Source organism: Armigeres subalbatus, chromosome 2 (genome assembly GCF_024139115.2).
Source record: "Armigeres subalbatus isolate Guangzhou_Male chromosome 2, GZ_Asu_2, whole genome shotgun sequence".
In the NCBI taxonomy this organism is placed as follows: Eukaryota; Metazoa; Arthropoda; class Insecta; order Diptera; family Culicidae; genus Armigeres; species Armigeres subalbatus.
The window spans coordinates 276654242-276673728 of record NC_085140.1 but is presented as its reverse complement, the minus strand read 5'-3'; the positions used below and the strand labels follow the sequence as shown (position 1 = coordinate 276673728).

General features: G+C 36.6%; 2 protein-coding genes across 2 annotated transcripts in view; one reads left to right on the top strand and one right to left on the bottom strand.

Moving 5' to 3' along the window:
* LOC134212280 (protein gustavus-like) overlaps positions 1-19487 on the top strand; it is a 748069-nt gene that overhangs the window by 292816 nt on the left and 435766 nt on the right. The gene's annotated exons all lie outside the window — the stretch shown is intronic.
* LOC134209745 (general odorant-binding protein 45-like) lies at positions 16989-17984 on the bottom strand. The gene has a single exon (XM_062685760.1). It carries the CDS (start codon positions 17982-17984, stop codon positions 16989-16991), a length of 996 nt encoding a protein of 331 aa, XP_062541744.1.

Genomic DNA, 19487 nt, shown 5'->3' with positions numbered 1-19487 from the left:
ATCAGAATTCTAAATCTGATAGATTACCTGTAAGAGCTGGTGTTCACCAAGGCAGAATACTGGGGCCCAAAAATCTTTGTTTCAGCCAAAGGGCGAAGCCTTCGTGTCATTTGTAGTAGATTGCAAAAAAGTTTGGATATTTTCTCCACTTACTTGCAAAAATGGAAAATGCCGGAAAATGGAGAATGCCGGACATCAACCCTGCAAAGATGGTGTTCGCTCACGATCCGGCAGGTACGAGACGGCGTGGAGCGCAGCGAGCGAGATGGGCAGACCAGGTGCAGAACGACTTGGCGAGCGTGGGGCGTATCCGAGGATGGAGAGATGCGGCCTCGAACCGTGCATTGTGGCGTCAAATTGTTGATTCAGTGTTATCTGTTTAGATGTTAACTAAATAAATGAATGACGTCGATTCGACCAATCTGATGGCACTCCCACGCAAACCAACACCACGAACTGGTGGCCGAAAAGTCCCCCCATCTGACCGTGGTGATGGTTTGCGTGGGATAGAAAATTACTTATTTAATTTCTAAGCACAGAATTATTTCGTCCTTTTGAATATGTTCCCGGGAAGTGTATTTTTTACGAATACGTTCGAATCCCTTACAACTAAACATAATTATAACAGGTCTGTAGAACTCACATCAAAATTAATGATTAAATAGTGTTTTTAAAACTCCAATTATATTATTTTTTGTGGCTTGTTTTTGGAACTAAACATTGTCTGATTTACCCGCAACTAGTTGCATTCGACTTATTATCACCTTGATGAGCTTACCCGACTAGAAGAGCATAATAGAAACTGAACACAATATTAACATATTGTGATATTTATAACTTATTTTGATACAATTTTGTTCTTAGTGGCCATTATCTTTCAAATGTTGTAACAGGATTTTATCATAATATGATTTAAAAAATGCTTAACACCGAATTGCCCAACAGTAGGCAATTAAAATAGATGTAGCAAAAGTCTACCAGTCATATAGATTTTACAACGCTGATATAATTTGCAAAGGTTGCCTTATTTATAATGTTGTTAGTTCTTGTTCTCGACAAATATTCTTGTTCAGACAAAAACAAAAGTTTTGTATTGTTGATCACAATCTGGAGACCTATCACGTACTGTAAAATGTGCAACTGCACAGAAACAATATTTTTGTATCTGATTCTGTTATAAATTTCTAGCAAAATATGTCATTTTCATGATAAAATTGTAACAAAATTTGATAGTTTTTTGTTTCCAGTAGTGTGATTTTTGATAGAAATTTAGATATTTTAACAACATCCTGCACCACGTTTCTAACAAATTTTGTTATAAAAATTTAGTATAACATAATAACATAGGTTGATATAATTTTGATATGACCTTCTTGTCGGGTATTTTTAAAGGATGAAAAATCAAGTAAATAAAGTTTCAAAAAAGAAAAGTTGCATTCGACGGGGAATGCGATCATATTGTTCGCTATTGGCCAGATCAGACATTGAATTTCGGAATTACTGAAAAATCATTGTTTTTTTTTCCAAGAAACCAAAAGTTATTTTCCAAGAATAGTGACAATGCATAATAATCAACGCAAACACATGAAAAATGATTGAAAACATTCCCCTAAAGGCGTTTTTGTGACCTTTTCTAATACATTTTCCAATACATTTTATGACGCACGACGCATGACGCACGCATCATTATGACGCATGATGCCTTTCATCTCCGCTAGGTGGATAAATCTGTTTTTTTAATATCTCGACATGACTGTATCCCAAATAAGCTCACTTTAATTTTAGACAGTTAGTATTTTTTCATAATTTAGGGAAGGACCACAGCTCCCCATACCCCTCTTTCGCTACATGTAGAAGGCGCATTATTGAGCATGAGCAGCAGCATGATGACCGTTCATTTCGTAGAGTTGCTACTCCGTGATCGACCAGAGCAATCGCAATTGCACAGGGAACCAACGGATGGAAGCATGCTCTCCAACCTCAATGTGCACAGTATTTTGGATGGTCGATAACGGCGCTGTCCACGTCCTCACGGTCTATCGGAGATGGGAAGGAATTGATGATGCAATCACTCGCCCAGTGCAAGCCGAGAACACCTCTGCACTTGCCACGAGTTCCTGCTGAATTTAATTGGAATCTGGTGGTTTGGTTTTATGGCAGAGGTTCGTCTTGGTTAACGGGTTGTCAATGTGATAGTAATGAAAGGGTGGTATATTATCTAATTGGATGCCGAAAGCAGCAGTTTATTATAAATAAGGCAGAACAAGCTATGGGCAAGCTAACATGAAAACATTCCTCTTCTAAAAGGTATGCAGTTTTAATAAGTAAATTTCTCCGAGTATTCCTTCGGAATCGTTGGAATAAATTCGAGAATTGCTCCGAAAATATTACAGTAATTCATTCGAAAACTCGTTTAATGTCTCCAGCTCCTCCAAGATTTTCTTCTGAATTTCTTCCAAGAATAGGGTAAATTGCCCAATAGTGGACTCTCAACCAATAGTGGACTCTCCAGCCATTTTTGCATTATTACAGCTCAATGTAAATATTTTGCTATGAATTTCCATCATCAGAACCTACCTTACAGTCCTATGATTTGATTACATACATTGGGAATGCTATGGAAATTAATATTAGGTGATTTTTTACAATTTTATAAAAAATAAACAAGAGAGTGACCATTATAGGAATATTTTGGGGGGTCCATAATAGGGAAGAAGAAGGTCACGAAACGGAACGTGAAAATCAAATGAAGGGCGAATTCAGTTAGACTTTAAAATGTTAATTTCAATAAATTACGTCATCTATTTGAGTATTTTATATATGTATCGTGAAGAGGAGATGCAGAACTTGTTATTAGATATCAAGCAGAATTCCACCAATAATGTCTCCAAAAATTCCACCACGAATTCCACCAAAAATTTCTCAAGTAATTCCATCATTAGTTCGTTCATCCAGAAACTCTAGTGGTAATTCCTCATGTAATTCTACCATACTATTTCCTGTGAAAATATCAAAGCATTTCCTTCAGAAAATCCAAAAAATCTTTTTGGAATTCCTTAGAATATTCCCTAAAAATTCCCGTAGTTTTGTTTCAAATTTTTCGCATAAATTCCATAGAAATTCCCGTGGAAGTTCAAACAAAAACCATAAAATTCGAAGAACGTCCCGGAAAAAGGCTACAGAAGCATTTCTTTTAGGAATTCTTGGAAAGCTCTTGGAGGAATATACTCGCAGGGGCTCCCGGAGGAATTCCCGACGATACTCTCGGAAGAAGTTTCGGCGGAATTCTTGAAGATACTCTCGGAGGAACTTCCGGAGGAATTCCTAGATTAATTCCTAGGGGAAACTTCATTGAATTCACGATGGAAGCCTGGAGGGATTTCAGGAAGAACTCCTGTAGAATTTACCGAAGGAACTCCTTGAAACATTTCCGGATGATTTCTTGGAGGACTTCTCAGAGGAATTCAAGGAGGAGCACATGGACAATTTCCAAAGGAACTCTTGAAAGATCTTTTGGATAAATTATCGGAGGAATGCCAGGTTAATTTATCGGAGAAATTGTTTAAGTCACTCTCAAAGGAATTACCGGAGGAACTCCCGAAGGAATCCCCAGAGGAAATCTCGAAGGAATTCCCAGAAGATCTCCCGGAGTAATTTTTGAAGGAATTCTCGAAGGAACTTCTGGAGGAATTCCCGAAGGAATTATTGGAGCTGCACTCAGAGCAATTCCCAGTTGAATTCTCGAATGAATTTCCGGGTGAATTCCTGGAGGAATTCTATTAGTAATACTAGAGAAATTCTCGAAGAAATATCTGAAGGAATTTCTGGAGCAATTTTGATAAAATTCCCAGAGGTAATTTCCAGAGGATTTTCTAGAAAAATCTCGCATGAATCTTGAATGAATTCCCAAGGAAAGTCTGGAAAAACGACTGGAAGAATCCCCGGAGAAACTCCCGAAGGATTTGGAGGAATTGTTGGAACAATTCCGAGGAAATAATTTTGTGGGAAATCCTTTCATTAGGAAATTCTTTGAGAAATTCCACCAAACAATCTGGAAGAATTCTCGGAGAGATATCTGATGGATTTCCTGGACTAATTCCTGTATGAAGTTTATATGAAATCCACAAGGGAGCCAGAAGGAATTCCCTGAGGAACTTCGAAAATCTTGGAGTTATGTTTGGCGAATTTCAAGATGTTTTTTGTTAGAAATCATAGAAGGAATTCTTGGACAAAACTCTCGGAGGAATTGCCAGAGCCATTTGTTAAGAAATTCCCAAAGCTATTCCTGGAGGAATTCTCGGATGTATTCCTGGAAGATTTTCCTATGGAATTGTTGGATGATTTTACAAAGAAAACCTGAATGAATTCTCGAAGAAGTTCCATACCCAAGCAGCACACATGTTGTAGAGAAGTTACAGTTACAGTTACTCATATACAACCAAATTTATTTACATTTTAGTTTCTGCAACTATATCAGTGTGAGTTGTGATATGTGCTGGAGCAATTCCCGATACCTGGAGGAACTACCGAAACAATTTCTGGAGGTGCTTCCGAAGATTTTTTTTCGGAGGAATTAGTGGAGAATTCTTGGAGGAATTCCCAGACGAATTCCTGGTTCAAATCTCGGAGGAATTTCCGAAGATATAATGGGAGAAATCTCCAGAGGTATTCAATCGGATGTTTTCCTGAAGAAATTCCCAGAAGAATTTCTGGAGGAATTTTCAAAGAAATTCTAGAGGAATTTCCAAAGAAATTCTTGAATAAAGTCCTGATAGAATCCCTGGAGAAATCGTATGAAAAAAAAAATACCTGGAAGAACTCCCGGAGAAATTACCGTAGGGATTCCTGGAGGAATTCTCAGGAAAATATCTTGAATAATCGGAGAAATTACTGGAGGAATTCCCAGAGTAGATAAATTCCTGGAGGAAATCACGAAGGTATTCCTGGATTTGGATTGGAGATTAGAATTTTTGAGAAAATTTTTTAGAGAACACTTTCCGGAGTATTTTCAGAAGTTTTCTGTAGAGATTAAGAAAAGGGAAATATTACATCAAGTACAGAAAATCCTAACGAAGAATTCGAGGAAATGGTGAAGTAGATAAATTTATATAAATGTGATCTATGTATTTCTGGACGAACATTAAAATACTTTTAAGACAACCGTTACAGGGTTCTTTCATAAATTACGTAACGCTAAATTTGATTATTTTGAACCCCCCCCCCACGTAACACTTTTTGAATGGAAGGTCCAATTTTTTTGTATAGAGCGTAACGCTCGGCATGACGCCATCCTTCCCTCTACAACGTTACGTAATTTGTGAAAGGCCGCATGTGAGATTCAAAATTGGGTTTGAATATAAATTACCGTCGTCGGGGGTGACAATGGGCCAAATGGGGGTGAGAATGGGTCACTGTTTCAAGTACTTAGAATGCTTGTAGAATAGATTGAATGTATCTGAGGACAAGAAGACTAAAATATAAGATACCTTTTGAGCGATATCGCTATCCGACCTCCAGACTGCCGGTGAGAGCGATGACCCATTCTCACCCCTCAGACCCATTTTAATCGGGGGGATGACGGTATGTATAAAGTCAACCCGTTCGCGAGTTAAATCGTCAGGAATGAAATCTCAACTCATTTTTATTATATAGAAGATTTTCTTTTGTGGATCCACTTATACCTCCACTGTTGGTACCGTTACCCTAATGCCCAGCTAACATTTTGATATGTATAACTTTTGATATAAGTTGTCATATACAAGCAAGCAAACTTGTATATAATGCACTGAATCGCTATATACCTACTAAAGTGGAGGCCATATACGCATTAAACAACGACTTTCTTGAGTTTTCGTAAGCATTATTACGATCTAGTAAAGACAAAAAAAATTATTGTAAACAAGCATGCCTCGAACATTTGACCTTTGTATCTAAAGGCTAATGCTCTACCGATATGCTAAACAGCAACTGTTGAAAAGCAGCAACTTTTTGACAATCATAATCTAGATGAAACTCTAGTGTTGACTACGATATTACAATATACGATGTCTATCACATTTATACGATTCAAGTACTATGTTGTTGTACGTACAAATGTAGCTCTTATATGGAAACTGTTTGTAATTGTTCCGATTATGTTCATACATAAAACGATTACGCAGCATTCCAAACGATTCTGCCCACATATAAACGATGATGAAATGTCAACATCAACATTTCGCCGTGTTTACCACTAGTACTGAATTATTTTCATTTGTTTGAAGTTTAGTTAGTTTTTAAATGTTTGGCAGTGGTCGGAGCACAAATTGGGCAGGGTTTATAGAACGGGATTAGATGACAGCATTTATGCAATGGAGTTAAATCACATCGGATAAATTGAAGTAAGTAGAAATGAAATTTATTTTATCGCAGAGATACAGTGGGCTTTGGCCAACGCGCAGAAGTAAAAACTATTTACGTACAACGCACATCCGTATACGATTTTTATGACAACACGTATGGGGATATACGATATTCGCGATTCAATCAGATTAACCGGATATTGTTTATATCATTTTACGATTTATTTTAATACAATCGTAAATATTCCATATGCAGGTATTACATACGATAGTAATCATATTTGGGCTATTTTTATAAGTAATCATTTACGATTGCGATAAAAAACTGCAATATATGCGATCAAATAAATACTTTCATATTCACCACAGATCGTTGACTGGGTGGTCTTGTTCAAGAACACAATGCTTATGTTGAAGTACGTTAACTATGGTCAATCGAATGGCTAAAAACAGATATTTCTGTTCCATGTTCCCCAAATATAAAAAAAAAAAACAATAAACACATAACTTTTCCCAACTGGGCATTCGCATATTTAAGATTTTGTTATTTATTGGTCAAATTCCACTTCTGAAAATGAAACAGATAATAAAAATTGAGCAAACCATATCTTTTTATTTCCGGTAAATTAGAATGGTATAAATGCGAATACACAACGAATGATGCAACGACCACTATTCTATATAGAAATGCTTTCAATAATATGAAATTTGCATAACTGTGGAAATGCTAATTGACCACAAAGTTGAAAAGCAAGCCAAGTTCCAGTTGAATATAGAACTATCATTGAGAAGAACTGATCGTAAGGAACCGATTGCAGCAATTTTCAGCAAAATACTTATTGTATTAGGAAGTTATGCAAAATGGTATTTTGGTCGTCAAAATTGCCCACAATGTAGCAGCAGCCATGCTGGTAGAAAAAAAAATATGTTGGCGTAAATCTTTTGCAAAATCCATTGTTATTAGTAATAATAGCTGCATTTCAAGATGATTTTCAAAATTTGAAGCACGAGGAATGTTTCCTTGCAAATCGGAATGCCACCAGAAAAAAGGAAGCATATCTATTTATTATTTACACTAATTATTTGGCCGTAAATTACAGTATTCCGACGGCGTACTTGAACAAACTGATTTTCTTACCTGGTTTCACCAGAAATTCGAACGCACAGAAAAATTTGAAAGCACGCGAACGAATTCTGGGCATGCAATTTCCATTTTTATTTCATTTTTCCATTTCTACAATTATCCCTTTTCTACAACACAATAACAAAAAGCTCCACGGAAAAGAAATTACCTTTTTTGACAGCGGTTTTATGGAACTCTTATGAATAACCTTAAACTTGCTTTGAAGACGATCGCAAGAGTGGTCCACTTGGTCATAACATAATCTTGTAGCGGTTGTCATGTAGATTTTAGTTTAATTGCAAGTCTTGAAAATTCGCTCTCCAAAACAGCTAATAGAGTATGATAAAACTCAAAATGTTACTTGAGATTGTTAACCAATATATCTATTCGACAATCTTTGGAAGGAAAATTAAGGTCTCGATGTCAGAATATTTATGTTTACTTAATTGTTGCTGAATTCTCGTCAGCGTCAACGCGCCAAATTTAAATATGTTCGATACCCGGTAATAGTCAATGTTGACTTGATAATTTTTAATACAGTTAAACCTCCATTAATCGATATTGAAGGGACAATATCGAGTGGAATTGAAAATCCTTGGAAAGGTGTTTAGAGGGACCATCACAGTAACTCGAAAACATTCTTTAATATGGCATAATTTGCTTCCATGAGTCGATATCGAGTCAAAAAACATCGATTCATGGAGGTTTTACTGTAGAATAGTTAGACTTTTGATCACTAGTTAGCGCTTTGCACAGGAAAAGTTGTTCGCCAGTGATATGTACGGGATTTTGAAGAGTGGACTATCTTGTACTTTAACATTTTTGGTTCATGCTCTCTGATTTTCGCAATCGCAAAGTTTACTTCGGTGTAGAAAACACATACGTAGTCCTACGTCAAAAAGTAATAGCAGCATACAATAAATTTGTTCTCTTCCTTTGCAGGTATTTATCGACACGAGTAATAACTGTAAAATTGTCCATTTGTAGAGGTAAGTGGTTTGACAAATTAAAGTTGCACATCAATATTTTAAGGCTACAGAAAAGTCGACTTGACTGTTAGTTGAATCGAGCATTGAAGCCATCGCACCAAAATAGCCACCAACACTCCATTGCCACGGTCCACTAGAGTCTACAGGAACCACTGCACTGTGGCTTTAACCATACTGCCATCGTCGATTGTGACAATATTTAGCCACCACAAATAAACGGCCTCATTACGGATATTCGAACGGTGAACATTATATATTCGCAACAAAGCCCCACCCGGACAATGCGGTCGGATATTGGCAGAAAAACCTAATACTGTCTGTCACCTTGCCCGTACCCTTGTTAAATCAGCTGATGACTATTTCGACCACAAATGATCACACATGAAATTAAATTGGATGCCATGTGACCATGTGGTTTGCGTTTTGCATCGATTTGCGTTCTAATCATGTTTGACTCCAAATAATTACTCGGAATAAAATACTAGCTCTAATGACGAGGATGAACGCAATCAAGTATCCTTGAAATGTGCGCTCCCTTTATCCTTTTAACATGCGCTCGTGCTGACGAACGATGAACAACGCCAACCTCTTCCATATCGGTAACCGATGCGATGGTAAGCACAAGGAACCGAGAACAAAAAATCAAACCGTCTAGACGGCAAAATTGATTTGTATATGTAGAGGTATGTACTTTCGCGGCTGATGTAGCTGCCCTTTATTGCCCACGTGGACTGGTCCAAGGAGAATCTCTTTACCAACATTTGGGTGCAGCGCAACTCTTCGGTTCCAGTCGTTTGATGGAAATTCGCATTTCTCTCACAATTATAACTCTAGGATGATGTCGGTCTTAACAGCGAGCGATGGCGATTAACTAATATAAATATTGAATGGTGATTTACAATGCTATAGACTAACAGAATTCTTAGGCTATCAGGCACGAATGCACTTGATTCAAGATAAAACGGCCGGTATGAACTATTTTCAAAACGTGTTGCAGTATGGGGTTATGTTTTATAAACGAGGAGGCAAAACGGGTTGTCTTTCTCTTTTGTTAACAATCATCTTAGTAACATAACAATAATGAAAAATGTTTTATTTTGATGATTTATTAAAAGTTGGTTTTGGCTCAATGAGAATGAATTCTAATCCAAGAAGAACCAGTCCTAGAACGGATGCACAGCAAAGTGATGTACATGTTGACGGTCTTGTGCAAAACAAGAACAATTCAAAATCTGCTAAATTTCAGAAACAACGTTTTAAATTTTTGACCATAAAAATGAAACTATATATATACAAATGGATTAGTTATTTTGTGTTTCAGCGAGAAAACTTAAAAAATCGACAAATTCATCGATTTCTATGAACTTTTCGAAAAATCGTCAAATTTTGAAACATCTTTTGATTTATTTTGAATTTCTGAAGGTCGTTGTCAGGTAAAACTTTATACGATTTTCCATGTTTTGCCATCAACATTTCAAAACGAAAAAATTTGAGTAGCGTCAACGTATTAGCCAGTTTTCCTATTAACGATTTTCATACTAAAAGAGGCTCCTGGCCTTTTGGCAGCAGTTCTTAGGCCGAGGTGAATTTTTGTTCGGTTTGAGGATACATTTCTAAATGTATTCTAATATGTTTTTATAAGTTCTGGTAAAACAAACAAAGAGAAAGTGAAAGTTTGTTTCTTGTCCAGTCGTGTTTCTCTAGTAAGCGGATTGGCCGATCGTCGAACTTTAGTTTTGCTTTGTGCGGAAGGCAAAACGATCGGTCAGTTGCCGTAATTTTGTTCTGCTTTGCGCGGGTGAGTAAATAAATCAGAAAGTGAAAGTTTGTTTCTTGTCCAGTCGTGTTTCTCCAGTAAGCGGATCGGCCGGTCGACGAAATTTAGTTTTGCTTTGTGCGGAAGTAGTTTGCAGTAGCTATCGGGTACAGAGTACTGCGCGTCCGTTCGGTCGTCCAAAACGTTTCTCCTCCGTTTTCATAGGCGATACAGCGAATTAGTGTTATTTCCCATCTCATAGGTCGCATCACTTACCGAAGTGAATCCAGATAAATTATCCTAACTCAAACGATATCCTATTCCTAGACAATCGTGGATATGCAGAGGTATACTCGGTATCTAGTAGCAAAGAGAGTCGGACTAACAATGCTTCCCTTCCTATATGACCGTAAGGAAGCGGCGTGGTTTTGGTGTTCTCTGTACAATTTCGCAAGTTCAGTCAATCACGGAGTAGCAACTACGAATTGTGCGGTCATAATGCTCATGCTCACTTTGGTGAAACGAACAAATAGGAAGGACTGTTAATCACCAGCTTCAATAAAAATAATTGTATCGAGAACTGTAACGATTTTCAGGTAGGTGCTTATATGATGATACCGTTTTGTAAAAGTGAAAAAACTCACTCCGGTTCAGTGGTGTTGCAACGAAAAGCGAATATTCGGGATCTACTGATTTTTTGCCAGAAGGCCTAGAATGACTTGAATGAAGGTCCATTTATGCATGTATTCTGATAATACGCGTTTCTGTTGGAAATAATTATAAGACAGGTCTGTTGTCATTGGCTTAAATAAGGGGGGGAGCTGCCCCCCCTATACCTTCTTATGCCCCCCAGAAAATTTTGAAAAATTCCAAATTTGGTTTCTCTCCTCTGCAGAGAAAAGAAACCAAATTTCTATGAAAATACGTACTTTTGTGAATAAATTCCTTTTTTCACAACAAACGAACATACCAAATGAAATCTAACAACCCACATACATTAAACATGGCTCAGTTCACCAAATTCAAACTTTATTTTAAAAGTGTGGAGCCGAAATACAGCTTTGCAGATGAGAGAAACCAAATTTAGATGAAAATAGGTACTTTTGTGAATTAAATTCCATTTTTCACAACAAATGAACTTGCCAAATGAAATCCAACGACCCATATGCAATAGACCTCTTCATGTTTTCAAAAAGTATCAAGAATTCAACCGGTCAGCCCAGAATCACAATTCTTATGCTAAAATAAGTCTCCTGTCAAATTTTCACCTAATTCGGATAAAATTTCGAGGCGGCTCAAGTCAATTTAGTGTTTTTGTGCTATTTTCAATTTTGGAAAAAATCTAACAAGAGATATTAACGTCGAAAACTGTCGCAACAACCTCTATACGGAAGATGTTGGTGTACTCTACAAGTCTTGTGAACATTGCGATTCGTTCCGTTCACGTTTTGTCCATGTGAAAGTGATTTTCAAACTTTTAAGAGCATAAAAATACTGTTTCCCCCAAAAGTCCTTGTTCTACAAAATTCTTGAGTTTATGACAAACGATTGTTAATTTATTTTATTATAGTTCACCTTTTTTCCCTGGAAATTTGAGTAATATAATTGCCCATGTGCGATTTACCGTTAAATTCTTAAAAATCAGAAGCTGAACATTCGTCATAAATTTGCACGCTGAGATTTCTTCAAACAAGTTGTTCAAACAAAGAAGCTTTGATTTCACTTGTTACTCAGATGCATTCAATGTTAAAAGCATGCAGACATATGATGAAATTAACAAAATTTGGAAGTCGTTTGTTGTAAGCATCAAATGTCATATGATTAAATTTATGTTTTGTTCGAACAACTTGCTTGAAGAAATCCTAACGTGCACATTTATTACAAATGTTCAGCTTCTGATTCTTAAGAGTTTAACGGTTAATCGCACATCGGCAGTTATGTTACTCAAAAATCCAGGGAAAAAAGAGGAATAATAATAAAATAAATTAACAATCATTTGTCATAAACTCAAGAATTTTGTAGAACAACGACTTTGGGGAGGGCAGTATTTATATGCACTTAAAAGCTTGAAAATCACTTTAACATGGACAAAACGTGAACGGAACGAATCGCAATGTTCACAAGACTTGTAGAGCACACCAAAAGCTTTCGAATAGAGGTTGTTGCGATAGTTTTCGACGTTTATATCTCTTGTTAGATTTTTCCCAAAATTGAAAATAGCCCAAAAACACTAAATCGACTTGAGCCACCTCGAAATTTTATCTGAATTAGCTGAAAAATTGACAGAAGGCTTATTTTAGCATAAGAATTGTGATTTTGGGTTGACTGGTTGAATTTTCGAAACTTTTTGAAAACATGAAGAGGTCTAATATGCATTCTACAAGGCCCATTCTACAAAATTCTACTAATTTATTACTAAAAGTGAGGAGTCGAAATTCAACTTTGCACAGAAGAGAAAATAAATTTCAATGAAAATACGTACTTTTGTGAATTTTAATGCGTTTATCTCAAAAATTGGACTTGTTGCAGAAAATCTGAATACGTACCTGAATTCAGCGTAAAAAATCTATTGAGTACATTGAAAATGGTTGAAGGGAGCGAAAAAAAGTTCAATTTTGTTGGATAGTGTTACCATACAGTGAAATACTATGCACTAAGAATAAATTTCTCGTTCCAATATAAAACTGAGAATCAGTGTTGTCCTACACTCAGGGCAAAAAATGCTGCTCTTTGATTTTACTGATTTTACTTTTACTTACTATTTTACAATTAAACTAATCACATTCAATCTGTAGTGGTTTGTATCATGAAAGCAAATAATATAAAGTTTTTACACTTAACCCTGGTATCAAACATTGCGGAGGAAGTGGAAAATGTTCTGATCACGCTTTTTTTTTCTTTCCTTCTAGGGTCTATTTTGATGGTTGTAAATCTTAATATGCCCCTTCTTTGTTATCATTGTGATTTCAGTGGTGATTAGACTAATGTGCATAAGAAAAAGTCTTATTAATCCACCTATCGGTGTTAATGCCTTTCACATGTTTTGCATATGAAAAATGTATGAAAAAGAAAAAGCACCAGTAGGTGAATATATTCCATGATTCACATTCATTTATATTTATAGCAAGTTTTGCCGTTGAATGCAATTTTTTTGTGCGAACAGGTTGGTTGAAGGCAAGTGCTTAAAAATAGGAGATAATTTTATAAATGTTTTTCGCACACACATACATACAAACACGCACAAACAGACATCACCTCAATTCGTTAAACTATTAGTTTAAAACCCTGTAAGCCCCATTTTTTCTATAAAAAGCTCATCTTTGGGCGAATCTATAGATTTTACGTACACTTAATGTTCGAGAAGGCAAAAGGCAAGGGAAGATATTATATGATTCCTTCTTGCAAAAGATGCATTTGTCCGACTGACGATACGATACGGTACCTTTTCTCAATTTGAGCATTTATTCGGTTTAAGTAAAGGGGAGTAATGATCTTTTCTTTCGAAGGATGCATTTGCCCAGCAGAAGACAGAAAAGATATGACTCCTTCTTTTAATTCAAATATTTGCTCGGTTTAATACAAGAAGAGATATGAGATTGAAAGGATGAATTTACTACGATTAAAGCAAGCGAAAATATAATCCATTTTTCAATATGAATTCTTTTAAAAAACCATGCATTTTTCCTCTCCTTGATTTTTTATTTTAAAGCATGCGTCAGTCCTGTCTAGGAAGAGAACATATGACCTGATAGAAGGCCTGGAGTTCTATAATGCTAAATACCAATAGACTCAGCTTGATAAATAGAAGTGATGTCTGCATGTATGAGCGTTTTGGGAGAGCGCGAAAATATAATTTCTTTAAAAGATAAACTTTACACATGAGAGAATACAAATTCCTTTCCTAATAAAAGGAAGAAATGAGAAAGGTTTCTAGCATACTCTCACATGAATATTAAAACTAGCCACCGATGCACTAAGGGGAAAAGGGTGGCCATTAATTGGAAAATTTACTATCTTCAATTTGTCTAATTTATATATCATATGAAAGAATAAACCCTAGATAAGAGAATCGGAAAATATTAAAGCGCTGTGTTTATTCAGTCAAAAGATATAGGCTGGCGAAGTGAAAAAAGCTGATAATAATAAAAAATCATTACTTATTTTGATTTGTATGTTATGAAGTTAATTTTCTCCAAATATAAAGTTTTATATACCATTTCAAAGCTTAAAGCTTAAGCTTTCCGATAGTTTGGGTTATTTTGCACGCGAAGATTAATATCGAAAAGTTGTTATTCTTAAATCACAATCCGGTTTCCAATTATAATGAATTGCCCATTCGGTGGAAACAATGTAACTGAATGGCTCGACAAATCTTACTTATTAATCACATAGCTAAAATGCAATGCCACATGCCCTTATACCAAACGGCCATTATGCCAAACGACATTGTGCTATACGGCTTTATACCAAATGACTTTATGTCAAACGACTATACTGTTCGGTATTAAGGAATCTTCTCTTTTGTGCAGTGAAACAGTTCTATTTAGGGATTGTTCATTCCCCGACGAATGATTGAGGACGGTGGAATTTAGTTTAATCATTTGCAGCGAAACTCAACTCGAAATATTAATGGATAAGCAGAAAATAGCTAAAGAAAACTGATGAGTATGGATAATCAATTTATTCATTTGTTTTTTATTTCCCACTATCCCACTTCCACTATCCCAACTGATCCTTTTATTCTTCAGATGGTTTAAATATAGAAATGTCATAAATACAAACAAAAACAATACGTAGCATTAGGTTCCTTTGATCAATAGTAAGGAAATTTTTCATCGAATGCGCTTTGAATTTTCCAGGATTCCATTGTTTTTGCGTTGCGTAATACATACATAAAAAAGAAGCAAGAGGATCGGTTTTTTTGTGTAGGGGAAGAGTGGCAATGTGCCCCAGCCAGTACTGGAAAAGGTCGTGATCGTCATAAGACAGAGAGCAAAACGTCTTTTATTCTATTTCAGGCGACCAAATGAAAGAATCTTGAATTCTTTGATCAATTTCGCATGAAAGGCAGTCATGAAAGGGATGTTGTGCTTTATTTTAAAATTAAAATTTCTAAGTTATTTTAATAGATATATGCAAAGAATAGTGACTAGTCGATAAATTAATCATACTCCTTTAATTCACCGAGTTGATAGTGGTAATAAGCACAAAATAAAGCAGATATTGCACACTTCCATGCCCTGTCTCGGAACAAATATTTTTTGAGATTTTTGTAGCATGCCATTCATCCTCGGCGTTTCTTTAGATATTGAAAGGGGCAGATATGTAAACTTCGCGTGACATCTCTCATTAAAAATGAGAAACTACAGTACTGGCCCCAGCTAAGCAAAAACTGCTTTGATGTCTTATGTGTAACGATTTTCACGGGAATTTTTGCCTCATGTATACAGTAAATTCAATCTATTTTGAGGCTCCATGATGATTGCAATCAAAACTTGAGCGCGAATTTTTTTTTCTTTCTATCTTCATTCTTACGAAATATGCAATGCCTTTCGGAAAATTCTACGCTTGAAATTAATTTGACTGTGTTTGAAAATTAAATAGCAACATGAATGTTAATGCTAAACTTTTTATTGGAATCAATGGGAATAAATTTTTAGGGGTCTCTAGTAGCCTTGCGAGCAAAGGCGTAGGATTGCCAATCCGGAGATCGCGAATTCGATTCTCTTTCCGGTCTAGGATGCTTTCGGATGGGAAACATTCTCGATTCCCTGGGTATATATAATAGGGAGGTTCAAAAAGTCGATTTTGCTCCACAGCGCTCATCTGATTCTGTATCATGCTCCGAGTGTCCTCTGAAAATTTGAGCTCATTTGGACGAAAACTGATTTAGCACAAGCCGTTTCAAGTTTGCATGCAAATTAGTATGAGGAAATTTATTTGTTCATTATACTGATAATGACGCTTCGTCATTAAGCGCAGGTTAAAAGGAAACCTACATAGCTAAAAGTAATACTCAAGAGCTTTCACTCAGTGAAAACAAAAGCAAAATCGATTTTTTGAACCACCCTAATATCCATTGTACTTGCCACACAAGATACATAATCATGCAATGGCGGACATAGAAAAGCTTGCAATTAATAACTGAGGAAATGCTGATAGAATACTAAGTTGGAAAGCAGGTCAAGTTTCAGTTGGAATGCAGAACCACTGAAGAAAAAGAAGAAAAAAAATATAAACTTTATTGATTTTATTGATTACTAGTTGACCCGGCAGACGTTGTCCTGCATAGTAGGCTAAAATGGGCCTTGAGAACTTTCCATACCATTCTTTATTTAAGTTTTTCGCGATTTACTCAACTTCACTAATGATTTTCGACTGAGGAAATATCATATAAACCCGTCGGAAACGATAACGGTCATACTTGCTGAAGGAATGGAGAAAATCCATCCAGCCGTTTTCGAGTTTTGCGGATACGAACACAGACCATTTCATTTTTATATATAGATTTTCCAACTTTTTGAAGAAATTTTAATGGTTTTTGTGTTTTATTCAAGACTTCATATATAACCACTAGTTCATAAATGGTTCACATTTATGGCCTAGTGTTGAAAAATCTTTTAAAATTTCTGTATGCAGTAACTATTATGTAACGTCTAAATATCAGCCATTTGTTGAGTGAATATCATGAAAATCGACTTTATCGTGATATGACCACTAACTATAGCCAAAACTAGTGCACCTGCCCTACGTAAAAAACGTTTTTGATTTCTAATAAACTACTCAGCCAAACAATGCGCAGCCTTAGGGTAAACGTCACACATGAATTCTTCATATCTTTGTTTCAAGATGGCCACTACATCCGTTGCTACTGCCGATGGAACCCCCAGTGAATGCATATACTTCAGTATCAATTCGAAGGAATTGTCAAACGAGAAAAGTGTGAACAATGCAGCATACGCATTTGCCGGATCAAGTGATAAAAACGGTCTTATGCAATCTATAACCACCGTCCTGATTGAATTATCCACAGTTGACCCCAACGGTCCTGATCGATGTGTGAAACATTGGGTGACGATTCGAGCTACAAATGTGCAGTTGTCGTGGCATGTGCTGCGAACACGGTCAATGCATTGCGCACTTTTACGTTTGAACGTTTCCAGATCAATATCATGAGCTCCCCACTGGGCGTACAGTCGTTCAAGGTTTAGTCCTCCAGCGTCGCTAAACAATCCCTGACGAATCATCACACACCGCAGCAGACATCTTGACCGCGTGGATACATCGAATCTGTTGCGGGCAAAGTGTCCCAACTCTGTTGCGTTAACTTGCAGTATCTGGGCACAGTCCTGCACCGTTTTTCCGATTCTCCACACTGACATTGGAACGAATTGCGGCGAACCAACCAGGTTCCCACACTGCTCCAAGTGGCACTGCTTGTAGATGGATGCCCTGGAACAGGCAGCGTCGCATGCAACATGTGGCAATTTATCGTTGACGCACTTGAAGGTACGATTCAGGAAGTTGGCATCGTTGATGTGCGGATGGAAATGTTGACCGTATGGGACATATCGAAGTCCAGCTGTCTCGTTCCAGGACTGTAAAATCAATGCTTCACATCGGGCAAGACACTGTGGGCTTCCAACAAGATATTGGTTGCACTCCTCGGTGGCTCGGTGTAGGCTCTTCTGTACCACACTGTGCTTGGATGATTCAATTATGGCGAATGTACTGAGGGTCCACAACAAAAATACAGCACAGCGAAGGCACGTCATTCTTAAACTATGGTGAGGAAACTAAAAAATCATGGTTGATCTGTCGAGCTTTAAAGCAGTTTGTTTCGTACAACTACTTCTACGTGGGTACGTGCGCTATCCAACTGGTTTGTAGTTCCTGTCTACTCGATGCACGCAACCTTATAAAGGGCTATATAAGTGAATAAGTGCACGTCTTTTTATATTCAGTTGTTTTAACAAACCGCTTCCCAATGCATTTTTTCGACGTATGAGCATAACGTATACCATCGTTTAAGAATACTTTAATTTTATACCGTTGCCACCCTGATGATTGATAAGTGTACACCCAAAAAACAAATCTTGGCATATACAATTCTGTAAGCTGTTTTATACAGATATTTTATTGAAATAATACAAATCTGTAAAGTTTTAATACAACAATTGTATTAGAATCTGCCAAAATTGTATATGCCAAAGTATTATACAGCTTCTGTAAGGTTCTTATGCAGAACTGTATTAAAATCTGCCAACCACTGCATAGGTGGCCCGATAGTGCTGGCAGAAACATTGATTTCTTGAATATGGTTTGAGCAATCGATTTTCGAAGTGTAATAATTTTTTTTGTTGATTTCCAGTTACGTACCTTCTTTGGCCAAGTCTTTCGGCATCTTTCAGACTATATGCTAACGACGTTAGCCTAACGTATTGAGTCACGTGATTGACGATAAATTGAAGCCGCTAAGATCAAAACTGTAAGAAAGTAAGTTTTCCCATACTTATTTCCATATAAATTTTAAAACGCGATGCGGAAAGTGAGGACGCAACCAATCGAGTCCATATTTTGCATAGTTGATTGGGGTCCCAAAACTATTCAGGAAAGCCTTGATCTCACTTGATTGGATGAAGTTTGCATTTTTTCATACAACTGCGCCCCACTCTGATATATCATCATCATTCATCATAAATATAATAGCCCTGTTTGTCTGTCCGGTGACTAGCCAACCAGACGTAGCACACGCTGAAATTCTCACAAAAAATAAAATATTTGACACTTTAATTCTTTTTTACTATGAGATGCAGAAAGAGATAATGCGAAATAACGGGATGAAAAGTTAGCAACAAAATGGTCTTCTTTTTTGTTTCTGGCAAAAAAAATCGGATCGTTGTCATTATTATCTCCGACAACATCAAAGCTTTGTCGTTTGTTTCGCAAGCGCACCCAAGAAAAATTGATTCCCTGGGCAGCATATAAGCACACAAGCATATGGGGACGCATGGTACATTTGTGTGAGGATTTTTCTAGTGACTAAACTATAAATTAACAAGTGTGCAAGCATTTGCATGGAACTTGTATCATGGGAACCCTGAACCTAATTGCATGTTCGGATCTACTGCTTTTGGGTAACATGTCGAATACTGCGATCAAGGAATCATAAGAATCGTTTTTTTTTTTTTTTTAACTAATTTTATTTGCTAATTATCTAATTTAACTTTTCCATTTCCATTTATTTATTTCGTCAACCGACGTAGACTAGTACATAT